At 46.6% G+C, this 14,269-nt stretch overlaps 1 protein-coding gene across 1 annotated transcript in view; it reads right to left on the bottom strand.

Moving 5' to 3' along the window:
* CERS3 (ceramide synthase 3) overlaps nucleotides 1-5,221 on the bottom strand; it is a 47,716-nt gene extending 42,495 nt beyond the window's left edge. The window contains exons 1-4 of the mRNA XM_066635310.1: nucleotides 5,040-5,221; nucleotides 4,377-4,494; nucleotides 2,494-2,612; nucleotides 635-692 (exon numbers count right to left, since the gene is read on the bottom strand). Of these exons, the coding sequence (XP_066491407.1) occupies nucleotides 635-692; nucleotides 2,494-2,612; nucleotides 4,377-4,494; nucleotides 5,040-5,221 (477 nt within the window). The remainder of the gene's footprint in view (nucleotides 1-634; nucleotides 693-2,493; nucleotides 2,613-4,376; nucleotides 4,495-5,039) is intronic.
* Nucleotides 5,222-14,269: the final 9,048 nt, after the last annotated feature.

Genomic DNA, 14,269 nt, shown 5'->3' with positions numbered 1-14,269 from the left:
AAAAAAAGATCTGAGAGAGAGTGCAGTACACCTTAATTTTGTGGCAGATTTTATCTAACAGCCCAATTGAAGCCTTCTACCCCCCCTCCCCCGCAGCATGCAGCTGCTCTAAAACAGGCTGGGCTGTTTGCTATGGTAGGGGGGGAGGGCAATCAGGAGATGGGTAGGATATGGGGAAAAATGGTCTCTTACCCCTCCATAAGGCAGCTGCCAATAGGTCTCTTTGAACCCATGTGAGCTCTTTAGCCAGTGCAAGTCCAAGGAAACAAAGGGAGCATGTTGTACTGGAGGAGATAGCATCTGGGGCATGCTGCTCATACCAGCTGCCATCCTCTCCAATACATCTTCGACACCCCTCCGATTCTCCCCCAATCTGCCCTGCTCTGCCCACCCCACTGACTTCCCGGTATAGGCAGGGCTCCTCTTTGCTGCCGCCACATGCTGGGTCCTCCCTGCCGTCTGCAGCGGCAGCCCAGAAGCACACAACTCCGTGCGATTCCGGGGGAGGGTTTGCAATACCGTACAGCACGTACCATGCCCAGAACACTAGTTCTGGCAGCAGCACCTCCCAGTAGGATTGGGCTGTAAGATTATCAGACTTCCCCTTTGCCCTTCCCGCCACCATTTAACTTACATCATACAGAAATATAAATCCGGCAATCGATGAAAATAGATAGAATGAAAGCCTCCAACTGCGAAAATAAAACAATGAAAGAATAAATAGCTAACATGCAGTGATCTGATGCAGACGTAATATTTTTCATTCCCCTACCCATAGTTAAGATGTTAAGAGTACCCAGTGAGTTTTCATTCTCCTTCCCCCTTCCTCCTCCTCAGGAGTGAATTCTCCCCCTTCCCTTTCATTTTCAAGGCTTTACCTTGATTTGTCTGATCCAGTGCTTTTCACTGTCCAGTTTGCAAGCCCATTTCTAACCTTGGTCGCATGCTGTGGCTGCCAGCTAACCACAGTTAGTGAAAATAAATACCAATGCAAGTGTAATGCTCATGAGGTTAGCTCCCAAAACGAATGGTTGGTTTATTTGGGAGCGCATAGCATTTCTGTTTGCCCTGGGGGTGGGGGAAACTCCTGTTGGAGGAATTAGTAACCGGTTGTTCAGCCCAATTAACCAGCTATTATCTGTATGGAGATGTGTGCAGCTGCATCTCCTGGCAGGGCTGAGGAAAGGCAAAAGGCAAGGCAGCTGCTTTTTTTTTCTCACTAACGGAATAGACCTCTGACTCAGCTGTACCACATCACAAGGCAGGTAGGGACCGAGCATTTGATGGAATGTTCCAGTGTTGGAAACTCGAGTCAGTGACTTGGACCCAAGTCACGAAAATATGTGATTTGGAGGTGTGTGTGTGTGTGTGTGTGTGTGTGTGACTGCGACTCATGAGTCAAGCATGTGGAAAACTCTGAAAAAGACTCGAGTCAGGGCCCCCCTGACTCAGCACTCGAGTCTGCTAGCCTGGGGGTGCTTGCTTACTGTTTCTGCGGCGTGGAAAGCCTTGTGGGGCAAGCATTGTGCCTGGAGAGCAGCAGGGAGTTCCAGCTGGGAGGTAGGGAAGGGTTAATGTGAGCAGTAGGGGGAGGGGGGACTCGGCTCTTTTTTCCTGCCTCTGATAGGAAGGAAGGAACACTGGACAAAGGATGGGCACTCTGATATTTTCTTTGGCTGAGGGAGGGCAGGAGGAGGAGGAGCCAGCATGGCTGGTGGGGGGGAGGGAGCCTCATTGAATGACTGGCTAAAGTGGGACTACTACTGAGTACGGCTGCAAAGGATTGGGTCGTCCTGGTAAGCCTCGCAGCTGCTGTGCATGACCCTCCTCCCTCTTGCTGCTTCTGTCCTAGCTCTCACACAGTCCCTCCCACCCCTTCCTGCCCTATTTACAGATGGAAAGGGGCAGCAGGGGAGTAGTTAAAGAGAACTCCCACACACCCACAGAGCCTGGGAGCAGCCCCGTTTTTTCCACAGTGGGCTTGTTAAAGGAGGGTGACTCGACTTGTTTAAACTAAAGGGTGACTCAGCAACTCAGAAAGGGCCCTGTTATGACCCTTTTTCGAGATGAGTCGCAGGGGGTGGTGACTCGGCCACTCGACTCGAGTCAAGCCCTGCTGGCTTTTCCCATCCCTGGAATGTTCCTCCATACTAAAGCACACTGCCATGCTGTATCTATACTACGTTTTGCAACACAGAAAGTTGATGGTAGGGAGAAGGTTCATTTATTTATTCTGCAAATATATTCCATCGTGGAAGGGACTGAAGGTGACAGACATGGGGCTCCCTTTGTGGTTATCCATCCAGGCACTGAACATATCGCGGCCTGCTTAGCTTTAGCAAGGTGACCACACCATACAGCCTCAGACCAAACCCTGGATTCTAGCCTAGCCTTTTCTCTGACATGTGAGTTTAGCTATGTGGAGGAACTGAATGAAATAAAACATGAACCCCCCACCCACCCCGGATAAAGTCTGCTGCTGCTGCTCCTTACCAAACTTCTTGGAATTTCTTATGTACAGTTGGGACCGTTAGATTTCTTCGTCGCCTAAACCATTTCTCCACCGCGTGTACTGTCCAGTTGCACTTTTTGGCTAATTTTCGCAATTCTGACTATGGGGGGGAAGAGTCAGTGACATGTGGGTTAGAGGCAGTCAGAGGGATTTGCTTTTATTCTTCAGCCACCTTTCTGCACCACCCTTGTTCTTATCTGGGAAATAACCTGTCAAGATCTCAGGCTTCTGAACCCCTGCATGACCTGGGAAGGGGTTATGGCCTCCCTTCTTCTTTGGAAACAACAGCTGGGTTTTGAAAGGGGGTGCCTGAGCCCCAAATGAGGACTGATCCTTGTAGAAGAGGGGCAGACTTAAGGCCCAGTTGTATCCAACTTGCCAGCACCAGTGCAGCTGCAATGTAGCCCCAAGGTAAGGGAAAAGCATTCCCTTACCTTGAGGAGGCCTATGTGACTGCCCCACCACCACCACACGATACAGCGCACACCCTGTTGGCATGGCTGCATCTGTGCTGGAAAGCTGGATAGGACTGGGCCCTGAGTCAGATAGAGAGGCAAGTAGGTGCCGCCTGGGCAACAGAGTAGCATCTGAGGTTTTTGTGGAGCTGCCACCTCCACTCTGACTCTTCATGAAATATGAAGCGTAATAAAACAGACTAGTTGAGGGTGCAGGAAAGGCAATGATGAGATTGGAGCAACAGCATTGAGGGAGAAGTTCTTGAACCTTTCTCAACCCCATCCCATTCAACCTTTCCATTGTCGTCATCCCCCATTGCTGGGGCAACCAGGATGCACTTTGGTGCTGCGGCCTACATTGAGAAGACAGGAAGTGCTGGCCAGTAGCTCTGCTATGAAGCAGAGGCTTATCCTTCAAGTGCTTTAATCCCAGAGGAGCCCCAGAAGTGACTTTAGTGCACATTGCTTAAAAATTGGGGGTCTACTGCAGTGGTTCCCAAACTTTTTTATCTGACAGCTCCCCTGACCTACTGGCACATAGGCAGCAGCTCCACATTAGGGCTGTATGAGAAGGAGTCTTTAAAAAATAATAGTAATACAGGTGGGGCCTTGGTATCCACAAGGGATCCATTCTCAGACCTCCTGTGGATGCTGAAATTCGTGGATAATCAAATCCCTTTAAGTCCCCCCAAAAGGACTGGAACTGTGCTTCCCCGGGCCCCAGAATGCTTTATATGGCATGAAATCATCACCTCCGGTTTCCCGAGGGAGGTGATGGCCAATGGAGGTGACTGGCTGAAATGACCAATATAAAGCCCGCAGAGGCAGTGGGCGAACATACACTACCTCCACGGGCTTCAGAAAGCACACCAGAGGCTCTGGTCGCCTCCAACGGGCTCAGGTGGGGCCAAGTCTGGCTCCACGTGGATCCAGAATCTCTAGATATGGAGGCCCCACTTGTATAGTGTAAAAGTCACATGACTCAATGGATTTATTTTGTTGTATATATTTCAACAATCCCAAAGTTTGACATTCAGGAAATTTTTATTCACACCAGTGACTTTGACATGTGAGATAATCCAGTACAGCAATTTAATAAAAATCTGAGATGTAGTGGTTAAATGTTAAAAAAAAAAAAAGGTGGTAGTGATCTGTTGTGGAATAATCCCATTGAAGAAGATGACAGTTGCTACCCAGACCTCGTTACTGGTTGTGAAGAGGCTTCTATCACAGTTCAAGCTTCAGGGCCCCCAAAATGTCAGTCTGCCACTGATTCCCTCCCCTTTGATCTGATGTCTCAGGGGCAGAACCCTGGCTCCTCTATGTTAGAGGGAGGGAGGGAGTGCACTGTGACTTTGGACTTGTGTATTCACCAAAGAAGCTTCTTTTTTAAAAAAAAAAATCCATACCTGGGATGGTTTTGTGGAGCACTCCTTGAAAAAAGTGTCCAGGGTGGGATTCGTCTGGGGTTTTACATGCCTCTTGTTCTTTATGCCCATAACAGTTGCTAAAGGAGCAGCAAAGATTCTGGAAAGACACAAAGGATGAGAATCTCTCTCTCTATGTCTCCCCCCCCCCAATGTGAAAGACTGCAATAGACTGTGGAAACTGCCAAGTTCTGCTGCTGCACTGCTGTCACTGATGTTTTTGCTACTATGACCTTTCTCCATTATTGTATTTTAATTTTTGTTAGCAACCTTGGGAATCTCTTTTTTATGGGAGTAAAGGTGGGATATAAATATTTTTAAAAAATGCATGCATACATACACTTTCCAAACTAACCTACCTCTCAGGGTTGTTGTGAAGTTAAAATGGAGAAAGAACAGGTACATCACCCTGAGCTCCCTGAAGGAGGAAGGGTTGGAGATAAATGTAGCACAATAAATGCCTCTGAAACCATTTCTGATTACATTGCTCGGCTTCGTAATCCTGCTGCTATTGCCGAGTACAGGTTTCATTACAGAAAATGAAACTGGCAGATCAAAATAATCTTTTAATCTTTCTTGTATACATGAAGTCCAACACAAGAAATGAAATTCAGCAGCAACGACAACAAAATTACAGTGCCTTACCTCTCAACAAAGAATCTGATAACCAACATCCCAAAGGCATATGGAATTGTGGCAAGCAATTGGCGCGGTTTTGGGAAGACAAGTCCATTGTGATCTACGTAGTTTTCCCATGAACAGTTTCTTGGCATGTACAAGTCCTTCCACCAAAACCAGTCATTCAGGATTTTCAGTATATGGGCCATTCTGACGGAATAAGATGAGATGGAAAATTAGCTCAGCAGAAATATGTACTCTGAACCTGTTCTGCATTGTAACTGTCAAGTATGGCCAGAAAGGTACTCTGTGCTGCATGTCAACCGAACTCAACCAATCCAACCAAATACATTTCCACAAGGATAACAGTGTCTTGGCCCATGCCAGCCAAGTGATTTAACGTCAGCTCAGCATTCATCCTTCCTTGTGGCTATATCACATATTACAAAGTTCTACATAGAAGTCAGAGGCATCACTAGGCATCACCTGGTCCGAGAGCTCATTCCATCACCCCCATGATGGACTTCCTCCTATACCAGACCATACAGAATAAATTACAATATCATATGCACAACGTAACTGCATTGTAACGTAACAAACGTAACAACGTAACAAACGCATTGGTAAAGTAGCTACCACATTTTCCAGACTCACAGAGAGATTCTGGTCCAACAAGAAGCTGACGGATCATACCAAGATCCAGGTTTACAGAGCTTGTGTCCTGAGTACACTTCTGTACTGCAGCAAGTCATGGACTCTTCGCTCACAACAGGAGAGGAAACTGAATGCTTTCCACATGCGCTGCCTCCGACGCATCCTCTGCATCAGCTGGCAGGACAAAGTTCCAAACAACACAGTCCTGGAACGTGCTGGAATCCCTAGCATGTATGCACTGCTGAAACAGAGACGCCTGCGTTGGCTTGGTCATGTAGTGAGAATGGATGATGGCCGGATCCCAAAGGATCTCCTCTATGGAGAACTTGTGCAAGGAAAGCGCCCTACAGGTAGACCACAGCTGCGATACAAGGATATCTGCAAGAGGGATCTGAAGGCCTTAGGAGTGGACCTCAAACAGGTGGGAAACCCTGGCCTCTGAGCGGCCTGCTTGGAGGCAGGCTGTGCAGCATGGCCTCTTCCAGTTTGAAGAGACACTTGGCCTACAGACTGAAGCAAAGAGGCAAAGAAGGAAGGCCCATAGCCAGGGAGACAGACCAGGGACAGACTGCACTTGCTCCCAGCGTGGAAGGGATTGTCACTCCCAAATCGGCCTTTTCAGCCACACTAGATGCTGTTCCAGAACCACCATTCAGAGCGTGATACCATAGTCTTTCGAGACTGAAGGTTGCAAAAAAAAAAAAATGTAACTGCAGTGGCATCATTAGGGTTCATGTAACCCTCTTTAACTTTATTTATTCATTCAGGCAGCAATCCTAACCACACTTTCCTGAGACTAAGCCCCATCGAACAAAATAGGACACTTCTGAGTAGACCTGGGTAGGTTTGTGCCCTCATTCATTCATTTTAATATATAACAGTACAGGTCACCCAAAAAATAAGTAACCAACAAAAAAGCAATGGTCGACTTGATGACACTCAGACAACTGAATAAAAGTTCTAGTATTAGCTCTCTTACATGGAAATGAGACCTGAATCATACTAACACCTTATTGGTTTCCTACTGTGTCACAATAAATTCTCATTGGCTCTTGGAATACTCATCAGTCAGGTTTAAGAAAACTCACTTTTTGTTACATAAGGCAGTTGTGTTTTCCTTTTTTTGGTTATTTGGCCATAACCTTTGATGGAATGCAGATATTTCGGTATGGTTTGTTTCATTGCATTCTGCATTAAATTATGCATTGATTGATACATAACATGATGGTATTATTCAAATATATCAAGATTTTCATAATATTTGCCAGTAGTGGTATCACCCACCTCAGTGCGTCACCTGATGCCGTCTGTGTGTCCCCCGTACCCCTCCAGTGACACCACTGATAGAAGCCACTTTGCATGTAGGAAATAAGATACAATTTGAATGTTAGTCATCATGTCTGACAATCACACACACAGAATTGTGCTGAATGTAAACATCTTGGGATTGCGTAGATACTAGTGAATCCCAGTTGTGGGCTATGATGATAAGAACATAAGAACAGCCCCACTGGATCAGGCCATAGGCCCATCTAGTCCAGCTTCCTGTATCTCACAGCAGCCCACCAAATGCCCCAGGGAGCACACCAGATAACAAGAGACCTCATCCTGGTGCCCTCCCTTGCATTGGCAATCTGACATAACCCATTTCTAAAATCAGGAGGTCGCACATACGCATCATGGCTTGTACCCCATAATGGATTTTTCCTCCAGAAACTTGCCCAATCCCCTTTTAAAGGCATCCAGGCCAGTCGCCATCACCACATCCCGTGGCAAAGAGTTCCACAGACCAACCACACGCTGAGTAAAGAAATATTTTCTCTTGTCTGTCCTAACCCGCCCAACACTCAATTTTAGTGGATGTCCCCTGGTTCTGGTGTTAAGTGAGAGTGTAAAGAGCATCTCCCTATCCACTCTGTCCATCCCCTGCATCATTTTGTATGTCTCAATCATGTCCCCCCTCAGGCGTCTCTTTTCTAGGCTGAAGAGGCCCAAACGCCGCAGCCTTTCCTCATAAGGAAGGTGCCCCAGCCCCGTAATCATCTTAGTCGCTCTCTTTTGCACCTTTTCCATGATGCACCATGATGCACCATTATTCACCATGATGCACCATCATCATCAGCATCATGATGCATCATAATACACCATGATGCATGATGCACCATGATGGCTGAGGGGTATCTTGAAATATTATGCAATCATTTTGGATGGATCTAATCTGATCCCCAACCAGCGGCACTGATTCTTCTTTTTGTACCATCATATGGGCTGTGACATCATCCCAGCAGAGGAGAGATGCATCCCAGTTCCCCAGCACAGACCCTCTTCCAGGAGAGAGCTATACAAGAGCAATCCTGGACGCGTTCCTATTTGTTCAGGAAGTATGGTACCCATCCCTGACTGATAGGACAAGAGGGAGTTTGCAATGCTGGAATGTCATATCAATGGGACTATCTTTCAGTTGCGAGGAAGAGGCCTACCCCAACCACCTCAGGGCCTGATGAAAAGGTGCTTGTGCGCTACTTTGAATGTCAAGTGGAACAGGTCTCCAGTTGTCATGTGAGTGTACGCACAGCAAAAGGTGTTTTACAAACAGGAATCTGGAGGGTGTGGAGCACACCTTGTCTATTTGGAGTTCTTTCTCATCCCCCCCCCCCAAACTCAGAACAAGTTACAACAGATCTTCCACTCATTTTAGCTCCACAGTTAGGACCGGTAGTGACCAAACCTTACCTACCTAGGGCCTTAGGACTGCACCACCCTTTGCCAGTCTGAGGTAGGTGAAAAAACAGACATCTAAGGGCCAACCAAGATGTCTGCAAAAAATTCCTACCTGGCCCTTGGCAAGTGACCAGCTAATCCCAGACTGGTTGAAAGGGCGGGCGGGTGGGGTTGCCAGCTGGGAGTGAACTGAGCCCAGATGGAGCACACACTCCCGACTGGCACTCTGGTCCCGCCTCTCCCCCAGCCGCGATAACCAATCGTGGCACAGCCTCAGCCTGGAGGCACGAGGTAGGGCGGGGGCAATTTGCCGCTAGCGCCGCATGGGCGGTAATGGCTTTTTAATGTGTGATTTAATGCAGAGTGCAATGAAATAAACTGCATTGAAATATTTATATCCAATCAAAAGCACCCATGCTTCTCATTTCACATGTTGGTGTGGCTCCTTTGAGCAGTCATGTTTTTCTTAGCATCTCTTTCATCTTAGGAAACACCTTTTCGACTTTTCAAAGCGATACAGGGACGATTACTGTACTATCGAGGAAATTGCGGTAATATTGCAGACAGCAGAAAGGGTAAATGAGATTGTAATCCCTGGCATGAGGTTGTGTTCCAGAAGCATGCTGCCTCTGTTTCCACCTCTGAAATCCTTTGGCAACTGGAGGAGAATATGTAATGGGAACTTTTGAGATTTCAAGCTTGTCAAACAGTTGTACAGTACAGTACATACAGTAACAATTATACAATACAACAGTACTCCGTAAGAACATAAGAAGAGTCCCACTGGATCAGGTCAAAGGCCCATCAGTTTCCTGTATCTCACAGTAACCCAATAAATGCCTTCAAGGAGCACACAATGTTACGTAAAAATCCCCTTTTCCCTTCCAAGTTGTGATTTTTATATCTGGTTATGTTATTTTGGATCATACAGACCAAGCAAGCAGGCCATTCCTCCCCCAGCACATGTTTCTAAGGGCCATGGCCAAGCTACAAACACATGAATTACACAAACCCCCAATTCCTTGCAGGTCTAACCTAATCACTGTGTCTCCTGATTATGCAAAACAAGCCTGCGCCAGAGGAAAAGGTCTATTGTTCTGTTGTTGTACTCTTAAGCACCTTATGCAGATTGCATCCCTCCCCCCAGAAGGTCAGCCTGGCTGGTAGGCTGACTTCCTTCAGGTTCATCACATACTCCATGTGTACCATTGTGTGTGAACTGAGTATGTGCAAAGCTCTGGGATACTTCCGGTCAGTTTAGGTCAACTTCCAGGTCAAAGACAACTCTTATAAGAGAGAACTCAGATCACATGCCCTCTCTCTCTCTCTGATTGCTCTCCTGCAAGAGTGGTCCTACATGGGACTCTTCCTCCAACTGCCCCCCCCGACAGGTAAATATATCTGGCGTCTACACTCCCTCCCTTCTTCCCTATCCCTCCCTTCTCCCCCATCTTTAGTCAGCAACTGGGTTTAGCAGATTAAGGAACCCCTAAATACTTCCCTACACCCTATCCATTTCTGATTCCTTTTCGGATGCACCCAAATACATAGCACATGCATCCACCACTAGCTAGGTACACTATACATAAGTACTAGAAATCTATACTTATCAATTATCCATGTGTATTATGTTTACCTTTGTGTGTTTTTGCAATAAAAATATAATCCTTTGATTGAAAGTTACCTTCCTCCCAGTCTCCTCTTTAAGCTAGACTAGGGATCTCTTTGCTCTATGCTGTCTTGGTATCCAGCCTATGGTCCCAAAAGTTTCCAAAAGGCTAATATAATAATTCCCCTAAACATAATAGCCTTTTTGGTAACAACAAGACACAGAGTGCCTGCATATGGCACTCTGAGGTAGCCTACCTCTAAAACCAGGAGCTTGCATTTACCTGACATACCTATCATAACTTCTAACCCGTGATGGACTTTTCCTCCAGAAATTTGTCCAATCCTCTCTTAAAGACATCTCAGATATAGATCAGTAGCGAAAAACATAAATTTGAAATAAAAGCAACTATGGCCACAGTCCTAACCCACTTTCCAGCACTGACATAAGGGTAATGCAACTTTGAGGTAAGGGAACAAACATTGCCATACCTTGTGGAGGCCTCTGTGACTGCCCTCCAACTGCAGGATGCAGCACATGCCCCACTAGCACAGCTATGCTAGTGCTAGAAAGTTGGTTAAGATTGCGCCCTACATTAATTTTGCTAATACGAGGGGTACAATTTATGGAAATGGGCTGCCAAGGGGTACCCAAGTGAAAAAACATTGGCAACCACTGAAACAGAGGACATAAATCATGAATTTTTAAGGAAATGAAAGTGAAAGCATCACTGAGGTGTTCTGGGGTGCAGTTTCGAGCATAAAGGGTAGTGAGAGAGCCATTTGAGGAAATATATGACATCCTGCTCAAATATGGAGCCCCCTCCCCCCAGGGGCTCCCTTCCAAATGATTGATCGGGTCTAGAACGGTTCCACTTTAGTAATATTGCAGCATCTGACATCACTCAGCCTCGTGTAGCAGTTTCAGAGTGACTGAGAGGACTTTGAGAAGAGTGAGGAGGTGAGTTAAGGAGAGTTGCATTATGCGGAAAGACTCCTCAGGCTGGTGGAGCAGCTTCCCAGAGGCCTCCCACTGCAAAGGAGATGAACAGTGAAAGCCTTCAGAGCACGTTTTGTGTGGTTGTGTTGGAGAAAAGACAACACATAGAACATAAGAACAGCCCCACTGGATCAGGCCATAGGCCCATCTAGTCCAGCTTCCTGTATCTCACGGCGGCCCACCAAATGCCCCAGGGAGCACACCAGATAACAAGAAACCTCATCCTGGTGCCCTCCCTTGCATCTGGCATTCTGACATAGCCCATTTCTAAAATCAGGAGGTTGCGCATACACATCATGGCTTGTAACCCGTAATGGATTTTTCCTCCAGAAACTTGCCCAATTCCCTTTTAAAGGCATCCAGGCCAGATGCTGTCACCACATTCTGTGGCAAGGAGTTCCACAGACTGACCACATGCTGAGTAAAGAAATATTTTCTTTTGTCTGTCCTAACCCGTCCAACACTCAATTTTAGTGGATGTCCCCTGGTTCTGGTATTATGAATTTAAGAAATTAAGCCAAGTTCTACAGTGGAAGATCCTTCTTCTGACTGCCTCTAGTTTGCCGCTAACAATCAAACAGTAGCAGAGGCAGTTACTGTAAAAGGTTCCAAAGAAAAATACTTTATGTGCCATTCAGAAGCATGTGCAGCTGTGTGCTTGCCCATCCATGAGGCCAACAGAAGGAGCGGAAGGACTGGAAAAGGACAAGGGGTCAAAGGGAAATAGGGATAAAAGGAAAGCAGTGGGCCAGAGCACAAGTGTCAAACTCGTTTCATACAGCAGGCCGGCTAGCATTCATGAAGCCTACTGAGGGCCGAAGGTGATGTCATTAGGCAGGAAGTGATGTCATTAAACAAGTCATAACCAGAAATAAGCACTTTTTCCTCACTCAGGAAACTTTGGTTCCCAGGCAGTGACTCTCCACCCTGGTGTCTTGCCAGTTGTATTCCTCTGACTGAGCAGTTTTCTGACTTCTCCATCTTCTTCAGATTATTTCACACTTCCCTCCAGACCGGATCTTACTGGAAGGACATTTCCACTTCAGGACAACCTGGATCTTACCAGTCTTGCACCTTACTTCAAAGCACAGCATCCCTAGCATTCTTCTCTACCCACATTTCCCCACTCGCTCCTCAGCAAGGATGGAACAGGAGGGGGAATTCCACCTCCGTGACACTCCCAAAAAGGCACAGCCTCTTAAGGAAGTTTAATAAGGATGAAGTTCCATTCCCAGCTTCAGTCCTTGACATGTCCGGGTAAGTCTGGAATTTCTGGTTACAGACGATTTAGAGTCTAAGGGCACAATCCTAAGCAGGTCTACTCAGAGTTCTATTGTGTTCATAGGACTTACTCCCAGGAAAGTGAGAATACACACTTTCCTGGGAGTAAGTCCCATTGAACACAATAGAACTCTGAGTAGACCTGCTTAGGATTGTGAGAATTGTGAGATTGTAAGAATACACACTTTCCTGGTAGTAAGTCTAACTGAGCACAATGGGCCTTATGTCTGAGTAAACATGCATGGGATTGTGCTGACAATCTGTGTTTTCAGAGGGTCTGTCACCGTCATCAGAGTACCCAGCATTCACTAGATGCAGAATCTATTTAGTCAGTTTGTATCACTAAGGGCACAATCCTGAACTTCACTTGAGCAGACGCAAGTCCCTTGCACTGGCCCAGTAGTGTCGCAAAAGTTCCATAAAGCACTTTTGCGCCACTCACAGAGGAGATAGGCCAGCGCATGGACGTGCGCCAGCCTCCCTGTTCAATATCAATATCAGTAATACCTTTATTGGCATATTGATATTGATATCAATATCAATAATACCTTTATTGGCATATAAACAGGTAAACAAAATTACAACAGTCTCTAAAAGAATAAACATGTTGGGGAGGGGATGTGGGAAATAGTTCAAGAGAAGAGGGAAAAAGAGAAAAGAGTTCAGGAAGGCGGGATATTTTAATAATTTGGGATAGAAAACTGGCAACTGCTATGGTAATGTTTGCCTGATTGTCACTAAGCAAAACAAAAATGGGATCAATAAATGGGCCAGCAGGATGCCGTAAAAAGGGATCCAAATACAGCTTTCTGAGTGAACAATGCGCTGGACAATGGATTAGGATATGCTCAAGTGTGTCTGGTTCGAGATGACAGAAGGAGCATAATCTGCAGTTCCGAGAAATGCGGGAGAATCTGCCAAGATGATACGAGGAGGGGAAAATATTAAAATGTGCGAGCATAAAAGCCCTTCTAAGGGAGGGATTTATTAGGGTATCGAAATATTTAGAGGGCTGACCTGGTAAAGGGCAGAAACCAAAAGAGAGAGGGGAACATACTGGGTTAAGATCAGCAGAAAGAGAGGTAAATTCAGCTTCCCAGAGCCTGGTTTGGATTAGTTTTTTTTAGGAGGATTCTCCGAGTCCCAAACTCCATCCGGTTAGCAACGCTGACTCTCGAGTTGGGAGTCCACCTCCCCTCAACTATAGCATGGGCTTTAACATTTAAATTCTGGCTCCGACTTCATCTGTCCCTTCCATCTGACTCCCTTCTTAATGACCTGTTAAGAAACCCCTTTTTGTCTAGCTGGTTTCATAAAATCGATTCCAAATTGAATTCCCTTGATTTGCCTTTGGAATCTTTAGTGGGCCTCGATACTAATAGCCTCCCTCTTCCGTCACAGGGTGAGTTGCATTGGCAGACGCAGGGGTTTGGGGAGGGCGTGGGTGGGAAGAAGGTGGGAGGCAGGTGCTTTGGAGCTGGGGAGGGTGGGTGGTGGGCGGGACCGTGAGTGGGCAGGTGGGGAGCAGGAGGTGGGCCCAGCATCCGGCAGTTATGTTGGATCCTGACCCCATTCCCAGGTGGCCCAGGGCAGTCCTGGGCTGCTTGGATTTGCACCACCTTGTCAGGTGGAGCAAATCTGAGTAGACCCATTGCGGCTGCTGCAGCACGATAAGGGGAAACATTTCCCCTTGCCTAGGCGATCCTGCAGCCAGCCCCGAACTTGAGCTGGATACAGCGCAGGCCCACTGGCCTGCCTGTTTCCAGCACGACTTAGGACTGGGCTATAACTCCCCTCAAGTGTAGATTTTTAAAAACTTGTAAGTGGTGGAACCAAAAATTGGTTATTAAATATTGTTTGGGTTAAATGGATATAAGGTCAGCACAGTGCCAAGTCACAACAACAGTAATTACTGCTAACAAAGTCCTTCTAGAATGGCTACATTTTATTGGCCCTGTAATATGACAGGGTTAGGTGTATGACGTGAAAATGA

Source organism: Tiliqua scincoides, chromosome 8, assembly GCF_035046505.1.
Source record: "Tiliqua scincoides isolate rTilSci1 chromosome 8, rTilSci1.hap2, whole genome shotgun sequence".
NCBI classification, from domain to species: domain Eukaryota; kingdom Metazoa; phylum Chordata; class Lepidosauria; order Squamata; family Scincidae; genus Tiliqua; species Tiliqua scincoides.
Note: the sequence above shows the minus strand (reverse complement) of the source record. Positions and strands in the feature narration are given on the sequence as shown.